At 29.6% G+C, this 26356-nt stretch overlaps 1 protein-coding gene across 2 annotated transcripts in view; it reads right to left on the reverse strand.

Moving 5' to 3' along the window:
* The window catches only part of LOC129966175 (cell adhesion molecule-related/down-regulated by oncogenes-like), an 82924-nt gene that overhangs the window by 21983 nt on the left and 34585 nt on the right, over positions 1 to 26356 (reverse strand). For both annotated transcript variants that reach the window (XR_008784263.1, XM_056080575.1), the window contains exons 2-3: positions 13495 to 13599; positions 473 to 781 (exon numbers count right to left, since the gene is read on the reverse strand). Coding sequence is in view for 1 of the 2 variants with exons in the window: in XM_056080575.1 (XP_055936550.1) it covers positions 473 to 781; positions 13495 to 13561 (376 nt within the window). In the remaining variant the exon portion in view is untranslated. The remainder of the gene's footprint in view (positions 1 to 472; positions 782 to 13494; positions 13600 to 26356) is intronic.

Below are 26356 nucleotides of genomic sequence, written 5' to 3' on the forward strand. Positions count from 1 at the left end.
AGTATATAGCCAATTTTATGCATTTATTTTGTACCCTTTTATTTTTATTGATATAACATTACTTGAAAAAGAGAATTTTAAGGTGAAATTTTCAAAAAAGTCTTTGCAATTATGTAAAGGTTATGGTTATAAGTTCTGTGTCCAGACTTATAAATCTAATTTTTCCTATTTCGAAACTGAAAGAACTAAGATCTGATAGTAAAAAGTACTGTGAAAGTGTAAAACATTGAACTTTCAAAATCGCCAACATGGCGCGCTCTTGCATCTGGAGTTGCTATCTCTTCTGAAAATGTTAGACAAACAGCTTATGACTATCGAAAAAATAAGTAGGTGATTCTGCACTTTATCCAAATTTTTATTTAAATCAAAGATAATCAGAAAAAAGAAAACTCTGTTATCGTTATTAGCTCAATAATAAAAATTAATTAATTAGTGAAATTTAAAATAGAACAACAGAAATCCATTTACTTACTTGCTAAAATCAATTTAGCAGGGGCACTGACTAGAACCTTTCCTTTATATCGAATTTCACATTGAAAGTACAGATCATTATGCAAATCAAAATGACTTGTTTCTCTGGAAATATTCTCCATCTTCCCCAAGAGAATTGTAAGCTTTTTACCAGAGACTTTTATCCATTTGTTTTGACTGACCGGATGTCCATTTTGCAGCCATCGGATTTCTGTTCCTGGAGGAGATGCTTCGCACCTGAACACAGCTCTTCCTTCACTCACTTTCACAAGTCGAGAAGTAGGTTCATTTATAAACTGTGGGTGGATATCTGCAAAAGAAATTTATAATCACTTGTTGTATTTGGAATTTCATGAAGTTCACATTTTTCAAGTCAGAAAAATTCTTCTGAGATAAAAATTACCTATTCTTTCACAACACGAATCGAAAATAAGCTTATAGAGATTAAAAAGTTGAAAATTTTATTAAGGTTTAATAAAGTGTATTAAAAACATGAAAAAAGAAAATAAATGGGCAAGACTTAAGAATAATAGTCGAATTTTCGCCAAACATGGCAAAAGCACGCCAACTTATAAAAATCTCACCAAAAGTCCACTATTTTGGACGGTTACAAGAAATGCAACAGCTTCTAGGATTTCAATAAAAATTTTTTAAAGGGACAGTAGCAAATGGTTGTCTCATCTGGATAACTATTTGCCTTTGCCCCATTGTGGTCACGTGATTTTCCTGAAGTAGGCGTTTCCTCCTATTGCGCGCAATAGTCGGCCTCGTGTGAACCCTACTATAGAATTGCATTTGGTAAAAAAGTCTCTCCAAAAAAAATTCAATTTTGGCGAACAAAAATTCAACTTTGTAATCTTAGGTCGGGCCAAGAAAACGCGCAACAAATGTTCATTTAATGTAGGCTTTTTTTTTTTTTTAAATCTCTGCAGAATTTTAAAAGTTAATAAAACTTCAGATTAAAAGAGAAGCTTTAATCAACACAAATTCAAAATGAAATCCACAGATCCGTGAATAGTCAATTATTCTAATGTACAATATAAGAAAATATACACTAATTTGTATAATGCAGCCACATCAAACTAATTTATAACGCAGAAAGCATTTTTTTAATAGCTAATTCATAACGCAGAATAATGCATCCTGTAGTGAAATCAACTAACAGAAATCAAGTTTCAGTTTATGCTATATGTTGAGAAAGTTCTCAGCAAAATGTAAGACATCGGGTCAATCAACAATGATAGTGTTAAGCCTAATCTATTTTTATCATAATAACAAAATACAATTAAACAACAAACTAAATTAAGAAATCGAAAACACAAGCGACAAAATAAACAAATAAAGTGTATTCATTACATCAACATGATGTTAATCCAACAAATGAATTGTAAAATTGTTACAACACATAATTTTTAAACAGTCCCCAAAAAGAAAGGAAGGGGGGAAAAAACCCCAGGGCTGGCCGAAATCCGAAACAAGACTCCATTAAATCAGTGAAATCTTGCACATATACTTACACGCGCAGACGAAACACAACAAGAACGTAACACTTTGGAGAAAGAAAAGAGGGAGGGCCGAGAGAGAGGGGGCTAATAGGAAACTTCGTTCAAACAAGCATTCTAATTTCCAATCGTAATCACAGCCCTGGTGGGGAGGCAGAAGTCGTTAGGGGCTCTACTGTAACCAGACAAACTAGACAATTCTGTCCGCATCATTTTCGATGGGTGCCATTTACAGGCCATTACAGAACCGAGATAATTTTAGACGACAATACACCAATATATTAATGGATGTTTCACGGAACAAGGGGACACTGCACTGATGTACATTAGTGAACAAATGAGAATAACGTCGATTTTTACTGATGGTTAATTTACAGAAGTGTCGTTACCATTTCAAACAGTGCAATACTATAAAATCCCTTTTATTTGATATGAGATGATGATCCAGGATCCAATAAAAATTAAAGCAGCATTAACAGCATCATTTGGAGTTTTAATGGACCTCTATTTTGACTAGGGTTAAGCTTATGGTTAATAATGCTTACGAACTAAATAAAATTGTGAATAATAGAAGCTCAACACACACGCATTGTACAAGCATTTGTAATTTAAATAAGTCCATGGCATGGAAATATTATATTGGAGGAATTCATGCTAATGTGATATGCTGTTTTACCAGGAACAGTTCAAACAGAGAAAATAGAAAAATAATGTTTTTATAATTTATCATGTCTTTAGCTTCTTATCATAATATGCCTACTACAGTTCGTTTCAGCAGACGACCACTTTTCGATGATTCTATCCCGCTAAGGAGTGAGACTTGGAATGATGAGCGCATATCCGGAATTCTACGTCACTCTTTGCCCTTGATTTCATTAAATACTTCTGGTTGTTATCCCCTCCCCTCATGTGTATGCGACAGCTGTGTCGTTTCAGACTGTACTATTTTAACTCAACATTGCGTATTGAATAATTATATGGCAAGTTTAAGTGGCAAGAAAGTTTTCAGAGTGTAACGCTAGAATATTTTTCATATGATATCAATAAATGTGACCGAAATTATCTACCATTTTTAATCTCAAACTGACATTAAAAAATTCAATAACAAATAAAAAAAATTGTTTTAAGAGACAAAATCATTATTATTTTAAAAGAAAAACTAATGAAAAAATTTTAAGTACAGAAATCTTCTAATTTTTTTTATCCCCATTTAATCTTTAGACTCATTAAAGTAAATAAAAATTGCTCTAAAGTATTTTATTGTGAAATATCTCTTTTTTTCGACAATATTTAGAGTCATCCGAAATATTATCCGCATAATACGAGTTCATCTTATTGTTAAATATAAACATCCTTCATTTTTTCTCTCGCCTAACATTTTAACTAAATAAACGCATCTTTAAGCATGCGCAAATGACGCGGCGGGTTTTAGAATCCCAAAATTAACAGTATGTCTTTCTTTTCCATAAATATATAAAAATCTCTTAAATATTTTCTACATTTCAGAGAAATTTTATTTTACTTTCATTACCATTATGTCCCATACAAAATGGTTTACCTTTCATTACAACATCATATAATTCATCATTTTCCTAAACTACAGATTCTTCAAAACTAAATTTGAATTGTGTGAAACTCATTCTTTCAATGATAAATTTGAAGAAACTCGGATAATTATTTTATGTTAATAAATTAAAGGATACAAGATTAAAAGAAAGATAGAGTAGAATTATCATGTAATACACAGTCACATAATAAAAATAGCTATCCATACCATCTGTACATATAACTTAAATGATGCACTGTACAACAATGCATATGCATCTAATATCACATATCATATGTTAGAATTTTGTTGTTTATATTTCTATCTTCTGCTTGAAAATGCTGCATTATATTTGCAAGATGAAAAGATCTATTAAAAGAAAATATTCATAGATCCTGGGTTATTAATTAAATGTATGGATTGTGAAAATTCGAAGGCAATGGTATTCTTTTTAAGCATAAAGTTTTAAGCACACTAATACACATATTTATTAAGAAGCAAATTATTTATTAGATGACTTTTTATTATAAACAAATTAACTACATATATTACCTATTCAAAATAGGACAATATAATTTAACATTATCCGTTCTCATATAGTGTTCAAACATAAATGATTCTATAGAAAATAACAAAAACATTAAACAAATTCGAATACGAACTAAGTTTATAACTAAATTTATAAGAACTAGAATTTTATTACCAAGGAGATAAATTATTCCCAATAACAAAGAATTTTTTTTACGGTTACAGATAATAATAGTAGGATGTGGAGCAGATTTAAAATTTGAATATGTACCGGTCATTAAATATTCATAACGTGATTTTTATGATTGTCCCTAGTTTTTAATGCTAAATTATCTCTCTTATTTCTTACCCTTCTCACACACATACGCATATTCCTTTTTCAAAAGTCTCGAAAGAAAATTAATATAAATTCCAGAAGAAACCAGAAATAGGGTTACTTGTGGTGCTATTTATTAATCACATGTTTATGTTAAAGAATTTCATGATAAAATTTTGAAATGCTACATGAATCTCATAATATTCAATTAAGTCAAAAGAGACTGGAAAAATTAATAAAAAAATAAAAAGAAAACTACAAAAGAAAATTATGGCATAGTTCGTAAGCTACGAATTAAGCAAAGAATGATAAAAATATTGAAAAACTATAAAACTTTCACAATTTCCTTTCCACTTAGCATAATACAACCTAATTAAAAGTCGGAATACGGACACGTTTGTGATAGTGTATGACAAGAGAAGAGAAACGAGATCATAATTAAAATCAAGCTTGCAAATTCAGAATAAATGTAAGTAAAATAGACACTTGTGAGGGATTATGAACATATTGCGATTGAGGTACAACTAATTAATTCATATATAAATAAAGGAGAGAATTAGACTAGATGCAAACCTCCACGTTGAAAAGAGGTTCCGAAAGGCAGTTTAAAGAACTTCGCGACAGCTTCAACTATCAAATTCATTTTCAGTTAACTAAATAAAAAAATATCCTTTCGGCAAGCTGGAAAGAAAATGCAAATTCCTTTACATCTAAATTATCTGGCAACATAAATTGTTGATGTTAGAAACAATCAAAATGAGGGCTTGAAAACCACATTTTACCCCTAACTTCCAAGATAATAGTTATCGAAAAATTTTATAAACAAAAAGTATTCGCTTTAATGAGGGGCTGATTTAGTTATTCGGATTTGTTTTTCTGTCTTCAATATTAAGAAAGTTACAGCGAAATGAAAATTAACACCTCCCCCACCATTTCCATCCCCTTGAGCAAGATGAGCCATTTACAAACTCGTCCGAGATTTGTACATTTCTAATAACAAATTCCAAGCCAGTTAAAATCTAAACAAAACTACTCTAGTTATCTTCTTTACAAGATAATATGGGCAAAACGCTAAACGCATATTATATTATACATAAACTTTTGAACGAAAGGTGGTTTGGGTTTCTAGGGATCATGATCGTAAAAGAATTGAAGAAATTTTCCCAACGTCTTTTAAAGAGAGCCATTGCAATAGGTAGTCTTCCTATAGGAATCTACCCAAAAGTTTAGGTCAGAAGGACTGGTATCGAGGCATTTATTTAGTCAGAGTCATTGAATCAATACCAGTGCATCTGAAATTCTTCAAGGCTAGAAGCAGAAATTTAACTATTATGAAGAACTATTTTATATTTAACTATTATTAATTATTATGAAAGAAATATCTTTGGAACCTGATCTTTCAATAAAGAGCATGGTAAGTTTAATTGTCAATGATTATTCACGTATTTCAGTAACTATTAATGTTATGTTAATGGACTTATTCAGGAGATAATACTATTTTCTATTCTGGGACAACTTCAAATGATTGCTATGCCAGTGATGGGAAATCACTCCTGAATTCCAACTACTTTCTTCTTACCCACTTTAGAAAACATATTAAGTATAAACTAAGAAGCTACTTTTATGTGTTTTCTTTTAATTCTTGACGATTTCTAAGCATAAGAAAAACGCCAAGACGCCAACTGTAAAAACTCTTTACTCAAATTGTACAAACCAATTTACTAAAAAAACTCTTTAAAAAGCAATTGCTTTCTAAATTAAACTTGGGATGACACTTCCCAAATTCTTTGGGTTAGTAAATTTTGTGCTTTATACAATAGTTGGAAAATGAATTCTTTATTGAGGATGATAGATCTCACAAACTGGCTCATTCAGAGTTTTTATAACATGGAAGGAGAATTTTCTTTCCATTTATAAATGTGTGAAACTAATCCCCCCCCCCAAAAAAAAATCACCAAATAACTTCAACATTATATAAAGTGAGCTCTGGAAAAAGAAACGAAATTTTATAAATTTCATAAAAATTCGAACTAGCTTTAAAACACCTTACAAATTATAGGAATTTTCATATACTAAAATTTTAACGCTATTTTCAACAGATTTATTAAATAGAATGCAGCACTCCAATCATGATTTCTTCTTTTAATTCAAACATAATAATTTTGAGTTGTTAAAAACTGAATTTCTTTGAACTCATGTTCAACTTTAAAAAAATGGGGGAAGGCATATTTCTCATTTATCATTTTTGAAAAGATTTTGACCCTTGATAGTTAAATTATATCTTTTGATTTAATTCTATAAAAATAAAGAGATATCGAATTATTAAGAGTCTTCTCTTTTATACGAACGTATCTGAAGCATTGCTGTGAAATATGCCCCAGTTAATGTCGTCAATACAATGTAAAAAAAAAAAAAAAAAAAGAATTAAAAATAAATCATAACATTAAATATTACTATCCACAAACGACTACAATTTGATGAAATTATAATGTGAAATATAGCGCCGTTAATTCAACTCAGCTTATATTTAGTTCAAATAATTAAGCACTTGAATTACCAATACAATAATACTGAACATTTCTGCCATTTTATTTATTTTTTGTTTGTTTGTGCATTTTTTAATTATTGTTGTAAACTTATTCATTTGTGTAAAGCAACAATAATAAATCAATGTTGTACTAGAATCGACACGTTAATGTCCCCCTACAAAAATATTTATCGCTTAACAGATAAACCTCGTATTCGATTTCTATATTATTCAGTTCCTGATATTTTTATTCTTAAAACTAAACTGGAAAAACAGCAATTTTGTATCTTTAAAAAAAAGTCTGTTACAGAAGTTCGTTATCAAAACATAGATTAAATAACTTGGCAAAATTATAAATGAAGCAAGAAAAATTAGACAATCATACAATTTAAATGCCTTCTTCCAAAACAACGTGAAAGAATTTTGTATAATTTTATCAATCTACATCACTAGGAGAATTAATACATTAATTTATTACCATGTTAGTAAATATCGAACATTTGAAAGTTAATTTATTTGCCCAAGTTTCCATTTTATGATTTTCTTAAAGTTTGATGATATTTAAGAGCATATAAAAATAGTAATTTCCACTTATGAATGACGGATGAAAGTTAATTTATATATATTTTTATGATTCTGCTGGTCATTTTCAAATGACCTGTAGAATTGCACCAATGACACAATTAATTAATGTACCAATATTCAGTTTAAAAATAAATTGTGAAATAATTTTCCAGAATATTATATAAATATATATATATATATATATATATATATAATATCAGCGGAATATTATATATTTCCGCTTCAAATGCTTTTTTTAAAAAATAATTTAGAAAATGGAGTGAAAATACGGTTAATAACAAACAATGGTTCTTTAAGTGAAAACGGAATTTTTTTTTTTAATGAAAATCTTCATCGATTATATCAACATTTAAAGTATTCATTTTTTTTTTTTTTTGGCCAATCCTTGTTTTATAAAGTTTTAGTAATAATATTTAATTAATTTTCTTTTTGAGTTTTGTTTCATTGAATGCAACGAAGAAAATAACATATATTCAATAAATAGGATGTTTTTTTTTTGTTTTTTTTTTTTTGCGAAAATCATTAGTTACATTTTTTTATACAACGAATCTTTAAAATCTAAAGACAATTAAAACATACATAGGCGCATTTTAGAAATAAAATTAAAATTATTGAATGCAAAAAATATTAATTATTACAATAGATTCATAACAGAAATTATGCAATATATAATAACAAAAAGCCATCAACAATTATATATAGCTATAGCGATAAAAAAAATGCCAAATTGCACTAATTTAATAAAGATATATCACATATCCAACAGCACAACTGTATATATATCAAACAGCACAAATATATAGTTTCCAGATCAGCAGAATGTGAGAGGGGGCAAAACCTCAGGGGCCAGAGATAAGGTGAGGGAGGCATTATTAGGGAAGTGTTGGTGTTTAGCGACTCACATGCCACAGGGTGCGGCTAGGTTCTAGGTAGCCCTGAATGTTCCATCCTTCTAGAGTGCCCCTAAGAAATACCACTCTAACAAGATTAAACTAGGTAGATAAAACAATCAATTCCACCCAAGGTTTTCTACAATTTTTTGAAATGAACGCATCTTTCAGATCTAGAAGACTAAATAAACAGAATGTATTGGCGCGTATGGCAAATGCAATTAATAAATAATTTTAAACACAACATAATTACTTCTTAGCGATGTTCCTTTTATTCAATTCACGAATATCAATGGAATTATTTATGAGCAATGAATCATTCTAATGCATTTAAAAGCAATTGCAATGAAGATTAATTAATTAAAATGTAACTTTATATTACAATAATAATGATCCATGCATGCGCATTATAATTAACATGGCCATATTTTCCCCCTTAAAACAGGACATGCATTAACTTTTAGATAATAACCTATCATTAAAAAAAAGCATATATCTTTTAGTAGTATTAGTACTATATATAGTATTCATTAAATAAAGAAGGGAGGGGGGAAACCCCCAGAAAGAACATATAAAATATTTGGTCTGAAATTTTTTTGAAGAACAAATTTGCTGAAATATATTTGGTGCTGGTTTCAAATAGCACTGAAATCCTCGCCAAGATTTATTTTGGTAAGATCAAGATTTATTATATTAAGATCTAAATTTTGACTGTGACTTTTCGTTTCGTATTCATAAAAGGAATGACCTTTCTTAAGTACATTAACGCTGGACAGATCGAATGTATTCAATAACGAGACGAAATCTCTTACGATTCAAATTATATGAATAATTCTATTCACAAATTTCGATTGAAACATTCCTGCGTAACCATTCTGTTCATGCGCTGTGATGTATTTAGAAATAAGTGAATAAGCAAATATTTCTGTATCTTGGTAACGAATTTTTTTTTTTTTAAATCCTGTAGTTTTTATATATTTTTCGAAATTACCTAAAGTTGTTTTCTTTCTGAAAAGAACACATTTTAGTGTCCCTCAACTGCACTTGGGTACAACAGAATGGACAAGAAAGAACGAGACGTTAGGAATAATCAAGAGAAGACTGTAGATCTATAAAGACTTATCAATCAGCAAGCTGATAATGATTTCCAAAAATTAATTCATCCTCACATACTACTTTAATCGATAAAACTTTCAAGTCATGTTCTTCTCCCTTCAGAATTAATTTTGGGCTCTTCTAGAATTGTTTTAAAAAGACTCATTTTAAAAGATCTGCATCTGAAATAAAGTTAACATGATATAATATGTTTCAAATATAAATAATCAGACAAAAAATGAAAATCTAGGCCATTTTAAGATTTAAGAATAAATTTGTTCTAAAAACAACAAAATAAATATTATCATTAAGGACATCCGACATTTTCTAGCTATTCTCATTTAAGAAATGCCTCTCATTTGCATCTTAAGTAAAGATAATGTCTGAATAAAAGCAAGAAAAAGGCCACTTTCATGGAAATTGTTCAGAAAATTATAATAAGATCTACTTTTTTTACCAATGTCAATAAAAATTCTACCTTTTTTTGAAGAGAAATTTAAATACGAAAGAAACTGCCGCCTGTTGCCTTAAACAGAAAAATTTTGAAAACAATCTTAATCATCCTTTTCACTTAAAAACCATCTCCCGCCCAACAGTTACTGATAATCTTAATGCACTATTGCGCTTAAGTTCTTTTTCACTCTCTTGTCAACTGGCAGTTAAAATAAAAAAAATAAAATAAAACTGTGATACCAGTCGTTATCTGCTGTTCCATAACTGACAGTCCCATAAATTCAATTATATGCTATGGAGGTTTTGTTTTGTTTTTCTTTTCTTTTTATAAGGCGCGCGAGAGAGATAGGGACGTAGGGGGGAAAAAAACACATATCGGGGGATATCGAATTCCATTTATATTTTTTTCCCTCCTGTTTGGGTGGATTGCAATATGACCTTGGTTTTTGAACTCAATCAGCGCCATATTTGAGACGGCGTTGAGAGCGAGATTATTAAGACGCTTTTTTTCCCTCTTGACAGTTGAACAAAAACAGAAAAAACAAACTCCGGTTGCTCGGCCTCTCATTTTTGAGTACATTCACGAACGCAAGGAGGAGGATTCTTTTTTTGTTTATTTTAACGCTAAGACGGAAAAAGCAGGAACTTTTACCTGGGAAATAAGTTATGAAGTGTTGAGATTACTTTTTCATCTCGGAACAAAGAAGTTGCTTGTTCCAGGATGTAACCTAAAACAACGTTCCTTTTAAAACTAATTTTACCGCAGGATATTCAATATATTTCACCGAAATGTAACTTCGAATAGTGCAAATACAATCCAACCACACTGATTTTTTTTTAATCACCAGAAATACTTTAAATAATCTTAAAAATCTTTTTTAAAGTATATTTAAGCAATTTTGAAAAGTTGTCTAAAAATAATTACATAAATAAATATGTAAAATAAATAAATATGTAACGTTCCACCATATCAATGCCATAATATTAGCTTATCAATCAAATAATATAATTTTTATAACAGATTTTTTTAAACCGGTCTTTATTTCAAAAAAAGAAAAAGAAAAAAAGAATTGGCTTAGAATAAGCAAATATCGAGTTTTTGCTTATTCTCAATACAAAATAAAATAGGAGCACAAATCTAAAGATAAGCAAAAATATTTATTATTTAAAAATAAACTGCATTTCATGCTACATAATCTTTTTCAAACAAAAATGTCTAAAACACCTTTAAAAAAAAAAAAGTTTGCCATTAACTATGTGCCATAAAAATCTATAAATTTTATAAATTAATAAATTACGTCCATTTTTTAAAATTATGTATGCGTTAGTTTATATTGTGATTGAGCATACTTTAATGATCTCTGCACATTAAACACAGTTTCTTTTGCAATCATGTATAAATCCTTTGATAAATAATATCAAACTTCCTTTATCAAAAACATCCCACTGCTTATTGACAACGCGCCACTCGATGATATGCAGAATAAATTTAAAAGCATTTACACTCTGTGTATGATAAAAATCCGTTTTATTGATATTTAAAATCTTACTCTTATCTTACCGTCGAGTCGTTTCGCAATTTCGGTATTCATTCATTACTGACAGTTAATTAAAAGCGTTGCAATTTCGATTATCGCTTGCAGAGACACATGGACGGATTTCCGATCATAGAGACTATGTAACGTATTTGTTTAGAGTCGCTGCGCTGGGACGCAGGCGGGTTAATTAAAAAATAGGCTAGTTGAGAAATAAATAAATTTATAAAAATTGCAAATTCTAAGATTTATAAAATATTAGGATGATACCAACACTTTTTCAAGTATAATTGGTCAGATCCCTATCTGTTACATTATGCTATTAAAAGTATTTAATGACATTGTGTATCTACTTCAGAAATCTATACTTATATATAAAGCTCAATGTGTGTGTATGTGTGTTGGCGCTCTACAGAAAAGACCATTTGACCTACAGCTACCAAATTTGGTACAAGTATACCTTGGAGGCCCAGAATGTGTACCTGGGGTCCCTTTTTTTGAATATTTAATTAGAATTTTAATTATTAATTAAAAACTAACTTTCCCACCAAAAATATCTTTTCATTTTCCCCACCGCCAAATGAGTAAGAGTTGAGTTTTTTTCCCCAACAGTAATGAAGCTAGGCTAAAGATTTTTCGGCTGATTATTTCAAACGATTCTGTTTATTTTCTTAATGTTTGGTGCATTTAAAATTAAACATTGTTAATTAATCGATCTTTCAGATTCATTCTGAAGTACTTTTGAATTAAAATAAAACAGAATAAAGGATATTAAAAATTTCTAATCTGCATAGCGTTACCCCAACTGGCGTAGAAAAACTCACGCATTTGCGTTAAAGAAACTGGCGTTGAAAATTCACGCATGCGCATTGTGTTCTGATTGTTGACATGTCAACCATTATCAACGGATGATTTAAATTATTTTTAGATTAGTTGCTTGCTTTTGTAATTAAAGTGTATTTATGTTAGTTATATATTTTTTGTATATGCTTATAGTTTTAAGTCCATCGTTTTTAAAGTAGTTTTTTTAACCTGTTTTCAACCGATTATTTTAAACGATTCGTTTTATTTTCTTAGTATTTGATGCATTTAAAATTAAACATTGTTAATTAATCGATCTGGTCATGATGAATCTGAGAAAATTTTGTTGACAAATTCTTGAAATATTATATAAATTAAGAAAGATTAGTGCCCATAAAGTTTAAACGCTCAGTGACTGTTTTCAGTAATCATATTGCAAAAAAATACTATGTTTCAGTAAAAAATATTATTATATTAATTGCAGATTAATCCTTTCCACTTTAAATTAAAGTATAAATTCTACGGGAGCTAACAGAAAATTAGAGAGATACAAATTACGTTATGACTGAAGGCGTTTATAATATTATGAGTGAATTATATGACTATCAAAATTTGAAGTTTTAAAATATTTTGATGAAGAAGCTATTAAAGTATGAAATGCATAAAATATTTAATTATTAAAATTTTAACGAACATTAAGATTGGCGAACCGGCTGGTCACAAAAGGCGGCTAGTATTGAATAAAACGTTGGTTCCGTACAGTCATTAGTCATAAAAAAAATATGAATAATAAATTAAAAAAAACACATGCATTTCCATAAAGTTACTAAAATAAGAATTTTAAAATGTTCAATCCATAAATATATGTTTAAAATGTTCTGAAATGAGAAATCAAATGAGATAAAAACTTTTTTTTAATGATAAAGCTCATAATGTGCACTGCCAAGAGCCACAGACAATCTAGTAAATTCTATGCATTCGTACTGTAATGCATAGAAATCTTGCAATTAATATAGCAATTTGGTTTATAAATACTTACACGCTAAACGACTCTTCATACTCTTATACTTCCATTTTTTTAAAGATTTTTAAAAATATTTAGTTATTCAATCGGCATATGAACATTATATTTTTAAAATCAATTTTATTTCCCCCAAAAGTGAAATAAAAACGAACTGCCGGCACAATAATATCTTAATTTGCAAACTTGGAATGTGACCAGAATTTTTATAAAAATGAACTTACTTGCATATGCTACATAAAAAATTGACAGCAGCACTGTCGTAGCAAACGATAAGCGCTTTATCCTCATTGCAAATTCTTATAAATTATCCATTAACAGCACAAAATCTGAAAAAGAAGGGAGGAAAATTAGAAAACAAATACTTAAAGACAAAAATACCTTCAAAAATTCAATTATTTGATTTTAAATGGATAATTCAAATTCACACACAAAAAAAAATTGAAAAATATGGTTTAGATCTAGTTTTTCTCTCTAGTGAATTAAAAAAAAAATTAAGGTAAAAATTTGCAATAAAATAGGAAAATCATTTTTGAGCTTTCTCTGTCCATGAAAGTTTTTTGAGCAATAATAACAATAATTTGTTAATTTTATTTTATTAATGTTAACCATACATACGAAAAACATGAATTTTAAAAAGAAAATAATCAAGGCAGCTCAGTTTAAAAAATACTGAAGAAACAAGAATCGCTTACCTCCCAAAACATGCAAAAAATAACTTCTTCTATAACTGTTTATTATACAAACACTGCTTTTACACCAAAAGAACACAAGACAGCTGTGCTACACTTTTGCAAAGAAAAAAGATCCAAAGTATTCTTTACGTTGAAAGGTAAAGGGTGAAAAAAGGGTTGTTAAAAAGAAAAGAAAAAAAAAAAATCACCCCCTTCCTTTCCTTTGGTTAAGACGGAAAGATGAAAGCATACTTTTCAACCCAAGTACAGTCACTTTCGCGCTATTCGCGGTAACAATCAAGAAAGGGGAGGATAAAGCGAACATTCTCAGAACAATAGATCTGACAGAGCACGACTGTCGCAATGATATACTTAAGCTGTGCAAAATCTTTTTTTTATTTTGAAGTGGGGTGGGGGGTTACTAAGTAGCTTATAAATCCCTCAAATCTTTCTTTCTTTCTTTATCCTATCTTGTTTTTCTAAATTGTACCATAGAAAATCTAGAAAAAATGGGATTGGGGACGTTTTATTAGTGATGATCTAGACTGAATGATACAAAAATTCCGAAGGCCGTAACTAATTTGATATGTAACGCTTTACAAATTAATTTGTCTATAACCAATCATATAGCAAATAATTTTGCGCCTCAAAATATTTTACCCGTTCAAGTTAATTTTTTAGGTATAAAATTTTCAATATTAATGAGATTAATGGATCAATGATACTTGGCAAAATGGAATACAACTCAATCCCGGATCTTGATTCTAACCAGAGCAAAGAAGCAAATCACAAAAAATGATAAGCAAATTAAACTAAGCAGTTGTAATAAAAATATTTGATATCTTGATAATAAATTTATAACTATCCCTAACTTCATGAAATTTTCATTGTTTGCGTTTATGCTTTATTACTAATGCAATCAATCTTTGATTTGTCTTTCTGCATTGATTTTAAAATTCCATATGTAGATTCCTATTATAAATGGGCATGAACTTGAGTTTTCTGAGATGCATTAGTATTAAACAATGAATGGCGGATTCAGGCATTTCGTGGCTTTTAGGCAGTGAGCATCAAGGCCCAATTTTTAATAAGCTGATCAATTTGGTTTCACATTAACTTTATTAAAATGTTAATGATTATTTTAGGCTAAACTTTTTGTAATTTCATGAAAATGTATGTATTTTTACTTATTAATTTACAATGGCTCATGAATGCGATGTTTCTAGCTTTGAACACATTTATATTTAAGCAGATATTTCGTGTTTATAAATGCTAAAATAAGTAAGTGAGTATAAATGGAACAGAACCTTGATCAATTATACTTAACAGAATTAATATCATTCTAAAGTTCAAAGAATTTGTATATTTTATAAATGCATGTAGAGGGACGAGACAATTTATAACTTCATTATGAGGTAAATGAAAATAATAAAAGAGTTTTAGGAACAGTTATTTAATTATTTTCTAAGTTCCACATCTCTACAAGACAAAACAAACACGAACACGAAAAATACACTCTCAAAATACAATCGAATAATGATCCCCAAGGAGGATCATGGGGAATAAACCTTGATGTCAATAAGGTAACGCCATCTGTTGCATCAAAAGAGAAGGTAGTAGAGTTATGTATAGTTATTTATTTGGCAATTGATATATTTTTTAAATAATTTACCTACGGGTCCCCTTAGCTCAGCAGCATTAAGCAGCTGCCTAGTCAGAAATCCGAAACTGTTGTTGTGATCTCTAGAAATATTTTTAAAAGTTTTCTAGTGTCTCCATAATTAAACCTTGATCAAAACTCTTTTTATTCAAATCAACCTTCTCAACATTAACCAATTCTTTGTTAATTAAATAAAAAAACAAAATTGCAATTTAAATTCCACATAGGTCTGATAAAAAGCTGTAAGACCATGAGATCAAATGCGATGCCAAAGGAGATATAAAGAGTCAAAATTCAAATTAAATTGAAATAAACGAATATATTTCGGATATTAAAATAATTAAGACAGTTCACATGGTATTAAAAATATATTACAAAAGATTTACGATATTACAACTAAACACTGTAATAAAAAATATCCCTAAATTTACAGATTAATAAATACTGATTAAAATTTTTAGGACTTTTGATACACGAATAGCAAGTGATCAAATTTTTTAACACCAAAACTTCTGCAATGCTATCTAATATTGAGCCTTTTATAAGTTACTAAATCAAGAGTCGGCAGCAATTAATAATAACCAACAAAGCTAAAAACATTCAAATAATGTTTAATCCTCCAAGTATTAATGTGGCAATTTCTGCGGGTTGAAAATCAATCTATTATCTGCAGCATTCCACGCTTTTCACCATCTAATACATTAATCTTTCAGTATTTAGAGCGTTTAATTGTATTATTCTGTTAATCTTTCAATTTAAAAGTATTTGAATTCTTTGCTAAATTTTGCATCTAAATAGTAATTTTTAAAAATCCATACTTACAAGGTTAAAAAAGAAATAAAAAAAAATATATTGAAATAATAATAGACCGATATTGAAACAAATGCAAAACTGGATTCGAAGGACATTTTTTTTTAATTAAATACAATTTCACATGCATGAAGCAAAAGAAAATCTTACAGTTGAAACTGTTTGAAAGACTATATAAAATATTTCAAATAGATAACATTATACTTTTAAAAGAAACACTTCAGTCTGACGCCAAGATGTCTGGTGCGCATAACTTGCAACCTGTACCCTGCAGAACTTTTCACAAATGCCATGACAGCGCCAAAAAGGTGCCACGTCGACTGACCATTATGTGTGTTCGCGAAATCCATGTGGTTTCAAACAAGTCATTTTGTAAGTAACACTATCATAGCAATTAGGAATGGTAAAATGTTACTTAGTACCTACAAAATATCCCACTAATTCGATTAAGGCGAGGAACATAAATATATATTGAATAAACTGTTGTTAGTTTTCACAAATATTAAAATATTTTTTCAAGGAATTAAAATGTATCTGAATGTAATCCATGGGAATGTTTAATCTCTAATTGATTTAATACAATAAATTTTCAGCGCTCTTCAACATGTTCAAAAAACTCATTTCCAAAGACTCAAAAACTATTTTTAAAAAAACTTTTTTTTTTACATAGCATTATTACGATGTTAGCTACTCCATGAAAAATTAAAAAGTTAAAACTAAAATTAGTTTAATAGAGAGAGAGAGAGAGTACAAGTTATTTTATAAAAATTAAAATTTCAATACTTAGCAAGCAATTTTCCATGTACATTGTCAAATAGGCCGTATTTTATTAAATTCGATAAAATGTAGCAACTCTTAAAAATAAAAAAGCGAACAAACTGTGGTTTGCCACTGTTAGTACCATAAAACTTGAATAATCTAAAAACTAACAAATAAATAACAGATTGAACACTTAACGAGAAGGCTACAGTATTTCAAATCTCCAGTATTATTAAATTTAAAAATGGCTTAAATTTGTTAAACACTAAAATAAAATGAAATATACAGCACTGAGTTTTATATTTCAATTAAAAAAATGGCTTTATATGTTGAGGAATAAAATTGCCAATCTTTAAATTGAGACACATCATGCGCACGTGATACGCATAAATTACGTCAATTTGATTTTAGAATTTATTGAATATTTCATAATGTGAATGCAACAAGGCGCCACAGCTCAAGTGTAAGGCAACATATGCAGTTAGATGTCAGACTGTAAGCGAAGTTATTTTTTATCATGAGAATAAATCGAATTCATTCAGCAAAAAATATCGATTCCAATCTAAAATTTCCATCTTAACATTCAGATTCGTTTGAAATCACTGGGAAAATGCCAACAATCAGAAAGATACAACAATGTCATATTATATTAAACTGTCGCCGGTCAAAGACCGCACAGCAAAATTACGCGAAACTTTGATGCAACGATTAGAACCACCAAATTCATACATCTTCCTGTGACGCATACAATTTTGAGCATATATTTAACCATTTATAGGACATAATTCCGGGGCATTGACAAACACAATTTTTTAGAGTTATATCATAATAAACTGATGATGCAAATACTAAAACATCAAAAGTTCATTGATTTGACTTCTTTAATTTATGAAATAAGGGGTGGTAAATATACTTACCAGAGATCGTTCAAAATGGTAAGCATATTTACCACAGAGCATTAAGGACAAAAAATATCATCGAATGTTCATTGGTAAGCATATTTACCAATGAATTGTAGGTAATTTAAAACAACTTTCTACAGTTTTTTTAGTTAGAAATCATAGAATTTAAATTCAGTAATGTCTTACAATAACGTTTGAAGCTCATTTTGCATTCATTAGGCAGGCTCATTTTGTATTTATTATGCAGCGGAATACTACATTGCATAAAAATAAAATTGTTGCAATCTGATGCAGTTTTATTAATAATATCTTAGCCACATTTTTCCTTAAAAAATAAATTAAAATTTGGTAAATAATAGTATTTAAATAACCAATACATCAAAATTGAAGCCAAAATATGCATAAAATCATTAGAAGGAAGATTCTGAATTTTAAGAAATTCCAACTGCATCAACAGTTTTTGTTCCTTTTTAAAACTGAATGTTGAATTTAAATTAAATAAACTCAATAACAAATAATGATAATTAAATATAAGAATATTTTAGACATAAGGAGCACAACACAGTAGTGTTTCATGTCTGAAAACTTTTTCAGGAGTAAAAATTTGATGACAAGGGCTGGAACTTACTGTCGCTACGAAAATCCTTACATCGTGATCGGGCAGTGGTAAGCATATTTACCATTTTTGAATTTAAATGATATTTAACTATAGACATAATGTATTGCAGAGCTATTAAGGTAGCTCAATTGAATTTTAAGCATCTGATTACCCCGTTCATCATTTTAGAATACTTATTTGAGCCTTCATAAAAAAAAATCTTTTACAGGTGGTAAGAATATATACCTAACTATAATGGGTTAAGTAACATATACAAGTGCTTTGTATCAACAAAATGTTTTTAAAACATGAACCTATGGAATAGCGAAGATGTGATGTAGCAACACAAAATTCCAAATATAAATCCCCCCCCCCCCTTCCCTCAAAAAAAAAAAAATAAATACAAAAAAATGCAAATCCGTGAACGCCAAGATTCGCCAAAGCCTCAGCACGGGCGCAGCAACTTCTCGTCTTTTAACTTGTTGAATTCCAAAGACGTCGAACGCGAACCCCATGATTTAAAAAGTGCAACGGCGTGGAATAAAAGACTCGACCCCTATACTTTTGGAAAGTTGACAGTTTCTCCTGCTCCCCCCTCCCTCCCCCCTTACATTTTTCTTTTTGAATTCGAAGCTTCCTTTATGCGTCGGGAAGCCTTTTTCACCAAACACTGCAGCAAACTTTCAACCCCCCTCCATCCCTCGACCAACAAATACCATCTGCAAGACGTTCAAAACATGCCATTAGATAAATGAAATATAGTTCCAAGGCTAAAGCTGGTTTTAAGGATCCATTGTGGAGAGATATAGAGAAGCATAATTTGCGCAAAGGAGTTCTCCAGCAGTAGCTATATTTGGAACGAACGCGCAATAATATTCGAGGATGCTTCAATAGAAAGATTATGAGGTGCATAACATTCCTATGGTTTGTGAACGAAATGAAGAATAGGAAAGGGGAGGGAAGGAGAAAATAGAATGAGGTTCCAAAATAATTCGTAAAAAAAAGAAAGAAAGAAAGAATTCGTGACTAAATTTATCTCTCGTCTGATCAAAGACGATAAAAGCTAGTGTAATTCCATTTGAAATGGAAAAGGAAAATTGGCCAGAAGGGGTACAAAAATAATTTCGCTGAAAAGAAATACAGGTAAAAGAAAATAAATAAATAATAATACCAAAAAAAAAAAACACCACCTGTAGGAAAAAGAAAGAAAGAAAAAAAAACATCGGATTCGTTTCTAAGCAATTCAACTATTGTTTGTCAATGGATTCTAAAACTCTCCGCGATTTGGGTTTAATTCGGCAATAAGGGTGAGAGGAAAGGAGGAGATGTTTACATTTAACAATAAAGTCATTTCCGGATATGGTGCACATTCTTCAGTGTGTCACCCCTTAGTGAGATAGAACCGTTGAAAAGTGGTCGCCGCAGAATATTGAATAACAATTACTGATATCAAGAAGAATGCCCAGAAAAATAAGTCATTACTAATCCCACTTCACTAACGTTTTTGTGTGACCTTTGTTCTTAATTATCTATTATTCCAGTTTTGATACTTTTAAAAAGAGGTACAAAGATTTATTGCTTCCAATTAAAAATTAAAAATGACAGTTCATTAAAATGAGCTGCTAAATAAACCTGGAATATTTATCCATAAACTGAAAATGAAATCTTCAAAGCTCATTCTAATATTTTACACCTCTATATTAATTCACGGCGCCTCATTCGGAAAAGACAATCATAAGTAGAACCTTATAAGTTAATATCTTCTTTTAAGGGATCAAAGAAAATATGAATGAATGCCGGATATTATTCTTCGAAATTAAGAAATAAATTATTAATATAGGATAAGATTATTCATTTTGTGTTATGAAAACAAATTTATATATAAATATAATTCTACCTTGCATATATTATGCAACAAATATTTTTAAAAGGAGAAAAAAAAAAAAACCGTATATAAATGAACACAGCTTCAATCTTTTTATAAATACAAATGTACTTAAAAAATGTGTATAATAATAATAAAAAAAAATCAATCACACAATTGTGTTTTACCCCAACATTCGCAACTAAATATTTGATAGTAAAATAAGTTACAATAATAATCAGAGTCGAATTTTCTACTAAGCAGCTATTTAGGACGTCGATTCGAGATAAGCCACAGACAGTTCGATTAAAAAATATTAGCTTAGAAGCCAAATAAATAGATTTGTAATAAAGAATACAAATTCCATGATTCTACTAATTATAAAATGGGAGGGAAGTAGGTTACATTAGATTTCGGATAAATCGCAGATTTATTCTGCAAATTGTCAGGCTAAGTTATTTTAAATGTCATAAATTCTGTTGATTGCATGTAGAAACTTTTCTTATGGAGGCAATTCCATAAATCATCGTACAATTAAAAATGTAGACATCAGGGGTCATCTAATTTCCAAATTTCGCGATATTGTAACTTTACTTTTTTATTCATCTAGTAAACTACACAATTTTCTTCTTTAGCTTTCAACAATCGAAGAAAATCACGTGATTACATATTTGATGAAAACTATAGGATAACAATGTCATGCTATTGTTGAAAATGAGCAAAATAGTCACAAAATCAGGAAAATTTTGCAAGATATTTAAATTTCTATTATTAAAAAAGATAATTTTTTAAATTTTGAAACGATGAAAAATATATTTTTATGCAACTATGTTTTCATAAATTATCGCAGAAAAACGCCAAAATGCTGCTTAATTTTTAATTAATTAAAAAATTTTAAAAACCACTCCGAGTTGCATATTGCCACCCTCCAAAATATATATGTGCGAAAATATATAGCTGTAGGTAAAGCGGTTTGATGTGTACAGCACTAACACACATACAGAAAGAGAGAGATAGTGAGAAATTCGTGTTTATTATTAGTACAGATCATAAAAAGAAACAAACGCATACATGGTTCCCCCCCCCCTTCAGTAAAAAAAATTTTTAAAAAAATCAGGCGATGAATTCTTTCAATAAGATCGTATATTTTTCCTCACAATTATTATAGATAAGATTTCGATTTTCAGCAAATATTAATATTTATTTGTTTAGATCCATGGTCAGGCAAAAATAAAAAATAAAAAAGTAATCAGAAGGCAGGAAAAAGTAACCGTGGGAAAACATTCAGAACTTATGTAGCAGCAGATGTGAAATTAGCAGAGACAGTTCTTATTTAAGGCGAATGTAGACACAAGCATGGGAAAAGAAAAACCCAGGGAAATCAGAAGTTTAAATACAAGTGAGCAGAAAATTAATTTAAGAACATAAATAAATTGAAATACTACATATATTTTCATAAAATTACAAAAAAAGGTGAAATAAATCATTAACATGTTGATAAAATAAAAAAAATTTTGATAAAAGATAATGCCTCATAATGTGTGCTGCTTAGAATTAAGAAAATATTTAAATTCAAAAATTGATAAAAATTTAAATTAGAATGATAACTGTGGAAAAATGAACATTTTAAAGTTAATATATTTATTTAAAAAACATGCCAACACAAATAACAATAAATAAATGAATTTTGTTCCATTATAACAAAACTTGTAAAATATAAAAGAATAGAATTAATTTTTTATCACTTATCTAAATATAACACAAGTTCGGAACAAAACAGAATGCATTTCATAAAATATTGAATTGTGTCTAACACAAAATACCAAGAAGTAAAATACAAATGATAAATTTAACAATAAAATAAATATTTTTTTAAAAAATGTTTTTGAAATATTAACAATATTGTCGAATTATAACATGGAAAAAATTATTCAATCTCAATTATGATAAAATTCGATTCCGAAAAAAAAAAAAAAAACCGCTAAAAGAAGCATTTCTGCGGAAATGTATCATGCCTGCATAACAATTTACATAGAAAAAGAACTCTAATTACACACTATCAATACAATAACAAAGCAGCAAAACTAATTGATCATTACTTTAGAAAACAGTCTATTTACAATCAAATTCATAATAATACATAAAGCATATTAAATTTAAAATCATGCTAAATAAACTTTTCTTAAAATATTACTGCATAAAAAACAATCTTTAACTTTATCCGTATCAATAACATCCCAGCAGATTAGAAATCAAATTTTGCTTCCTAGTAACGGACTTTTTATAACTGTATAAACGATTTCTGAACAATTTCAAATTGAGTCTAATGCTAATATGTATAATAATTACTTACAATTTGATTATTAGTAATAAACAACCTAATTTAAGCGAGAAATCCTCTCGGCGAAGTCACAAGTCGTATAGTCACCTGCGTCTACAATTACACAAAATCATCTGTTTCTTGCCATGATGTCTTTTTTTTTTTTTTTTTTCCCACTTGAAGAAATTCCAGGTGTGTGTGTGTGTATGTCTTTTTCATTGTCCCATCCTCTTGTATTCTTTCGCGGAAAGCGGGGTGGAAGGTGGTTCCCTTATCAGGGCATTTGCTTCAACACTTGCTATGGGGAGTCCCATGAAAATCACAAAAGGACATAACTCGCCCTCAAAAGTAAAAGCTGTCACTATTTTCTCTTCAAAGGAAAAACTAAGGACCCTTTTAGCAAAAGGGGACAATTCTTCCCATGACCAAGGAAACCATTGTTTGGTCCTGACGTATTCCCAGGGCTGTCGAAACTTTAAGGGCGAACAGGACTGTGTCACAATGAGAGCGGAAAAGAATTTTCAGAAGTTGGGTGGCGATTTTTCCTACGTCTTCAGCAAGACATCGAATTTACACCCATTAGTAGTAAAACGTCTCTTTGTCAATGAAAGCTCAAGAATATTTTTACAAAGCAGATTACGAGGTAAAAAAGTAATTACCTTTAGAATTTCTTCAAACTGCATTGACCACATAAATAGTGATTGGATATAGTTAAATGTCTCTGAAGTCAACAAGTTATAATGAATTTTTGGAAAGAAAATTTCAGACAAAGACCGAATTTTCTGACCGGCAATAAAACAAGAAAATAAGCAAAAGCAAGTATTGCTTCTATTACCACAATTTATCAACTGAATATATTTGATAGAAAAAAAATGCATATCTCATTTCTTTCAATACAAATAATGAAACAGAGCATTTTTTTAATGATCAATTTTGTTTCAAGGGAAAGATAAGACTTTAACATTTTATTTTATATTTCACCATATTCTTAACATTCTTTTTTTGATGTGGAAAAAAATGAGCAACTAATTGAGCCTGTTTAGATCCGAAATGTTCTTGGCATTTTGCCATGAGAAGAAGCATAACGAAACGCTATAATTACCTTGATTTGTTGATAAAAATCAAGAGTACCATTGACCGCTGGCGCATGTTTTACTATACGTAACAACCTCATTAATTTCTTTATCGTAGTGTTTACGTGCATTTATTTGCGTAGTGTGTTTCCTCTTGAAAACAGCGAAAAATAGGAGCAAAATTTCTTTACTGCTTCTAATAATCTAGAGCTTTTGGAGAATTAAAAAAAAATTATAAGAAACCGACCTGTAATGCTAAATAATTGGAAATTAGGTTCTAACAAGAGGAGATTAAAAATATTTCTACGGTTAATTTTTGCAAGAAAAAATAATTTTTTAATCTTAATTAAAATTAATTAAAAATAAGTAGTATTTTAACTTAAAAACCATTAAAAATAGCTTTCAAGTCCAAAATTTAATAATTTTTATTAACTAATTACTAAATTACTGGAAATTAATTTAAAAGGACTCAATATAAGTTATACTGAAATTATCATTACACAGTGGGACAACAGATAATGCAAGAGTAACTAAGGAATTTCGTATTCTTCATCATAAATTGTGGAGAGAAAAAAAAATCCAGTCCGCTCCATAACAAAATATTTTAGTGGGAATCGAAAGAGCTCTTCAACCCTAGTAATAGCTCTTAAGCAATGCCATTTCTCTCTCAACTTCCAAAACTAGACTTTTTTAAATCGATTTTACGAGTAATTCAAACTCTACATCAACAGCTTTAGAGTTACAAATATTACGCCAAATGAATATAACAAAACATTTAACAGAGGACCAGCTGATCTTCAAGAAAGGTGTTTTCGGTAAAGGCATATAAAACAATTCAAAATTTAAATTTAAAAGTAACTTAAGATGAAGTAAAAATAATTTTGAAAACTAATGCTATCCAAATACTCTAATGTGAAGTTTTCCAGTACTAATTGGATAACAAAGTTATCTAGTAACACTCTAATGCAAAGTTACTTAGTTCAAGTACACGGCCCTAATAAATCTGACGAAGAAAAACATAAAATTGTCCGTGAAATTCTTTGGGGGGGGGGGGACAGACTTCCAAGTCTCCGAAGCAGTCAAGCCCAAAAACAACTGCCAACCTGGCCTATTTTATATTCTGACTTCACTTCCAATGCTGTCATTAAATTTAGATCAATATAGTACTAGAATTTTTTTTAGTAGCATTTTCAAAAAATATTGAGAGTATGCATTTGGAGTTGATTTCCTATTGCATACATGCATCGAATTATTTGTATCAAAACTAAATTTGAAAAACTAATGCTGTCCAAATACTCTAATATAAAGTTACCCGATACTAACTGAATAACAAAGTTATCCGGTAATACTCTAATGCAATGTTACTTAGTTCAAATACTCGGCTCTTTACATCTTATGAAGAAAAACATAAAATTGTCCGTGAAATTCTGGTAAAAAAAAAAAAAAAAAAGAGAGAGAGAGAGAGAGAGAGAGAGACTTCCGAGTCTCCGAAGTAGTCAAATCCGAAAACAACTGCCTACCTCGCCTATTTGAAATTCTGACTTTGCTTTTAATGCTGTGGCAAACATTCCATCACCTTTCTTACTTGGTAAGACATCACATGCTCAAATTTTTGTATTTTTAAAAGTCTATCAAATTTCATACACTCATTTAAAATTGTTTGTTTTTAAGTACTCTTGTACACTATCCTTTTTATTATTATTATTATTGTATATTGATATGATTTAAACCCTAGTTTGGCGCAGCATAGTCAAAACCATGGCTCTTGCGCCAGAAAAATCCAAATCTAATGCTGTCATTAAATTTAGATCAATGCAGCACTAGAATTTTTTCTGTAGCATTTTCAAAAAGTATTGGACGTATGTATTTGGAGTCGATTTTCTATCGCATACCAGTGTCGAATTATTGCCTTTAATAATCACTGGTTGTCAATAAAGCTGATAAAATAATTATAATGACTATACATTCATGGTAAACTTGAAAAATTTTAGCCAATATCTGGCTGCATTGCACCGCACCAGACAAAACTAACGCGTCCTCTAAAAAAAGGAAGGGAAAGGGGGTGGGGGATCTCCTTCCAAGCACTGTAATTTTAAGAATTTCCTCTTCCAATGAGGTAAAGAAACCGCAAAATTTATCGACTGAAAAGAAGAAAAAAATATATCCTCAAATTATTCATTTCCCCCACTCCCAAAAAAAAACTTTTTTCAAAGAAGTAAATTTTTTTGTAAGTAGGGGGAGGACGAAAGATGAAGACGAATCCAATAAATAACACAAGGGGGAAAAAAAAACTCGACTGTTGTGGAAAGAAGGAATGTTCAACAGAGGGAACAGGTCTATTGAGTCACGGCTAGCTGTGTCTGTGTATTGCGTGCGAGCTCCCTCACTGAAACCGGATCTCTACAATACCGCCAGCACCCATCTGT

This window comes from Argiope bruennichi, chromosome 4, assembly GCF_947563725.1.
Source record: "Argiope bruennichi chromosome 4, qqArgBrue1.1, whole genome shotgun sequence".
In the NCBI taxonomy this organism is placed as follows: domain Eukaryota; kingdom Metazoa; phylum Arthropoda; class Arachnida; order Araneae; family Araneidae; genus Argiope; species Argiope bruennichi.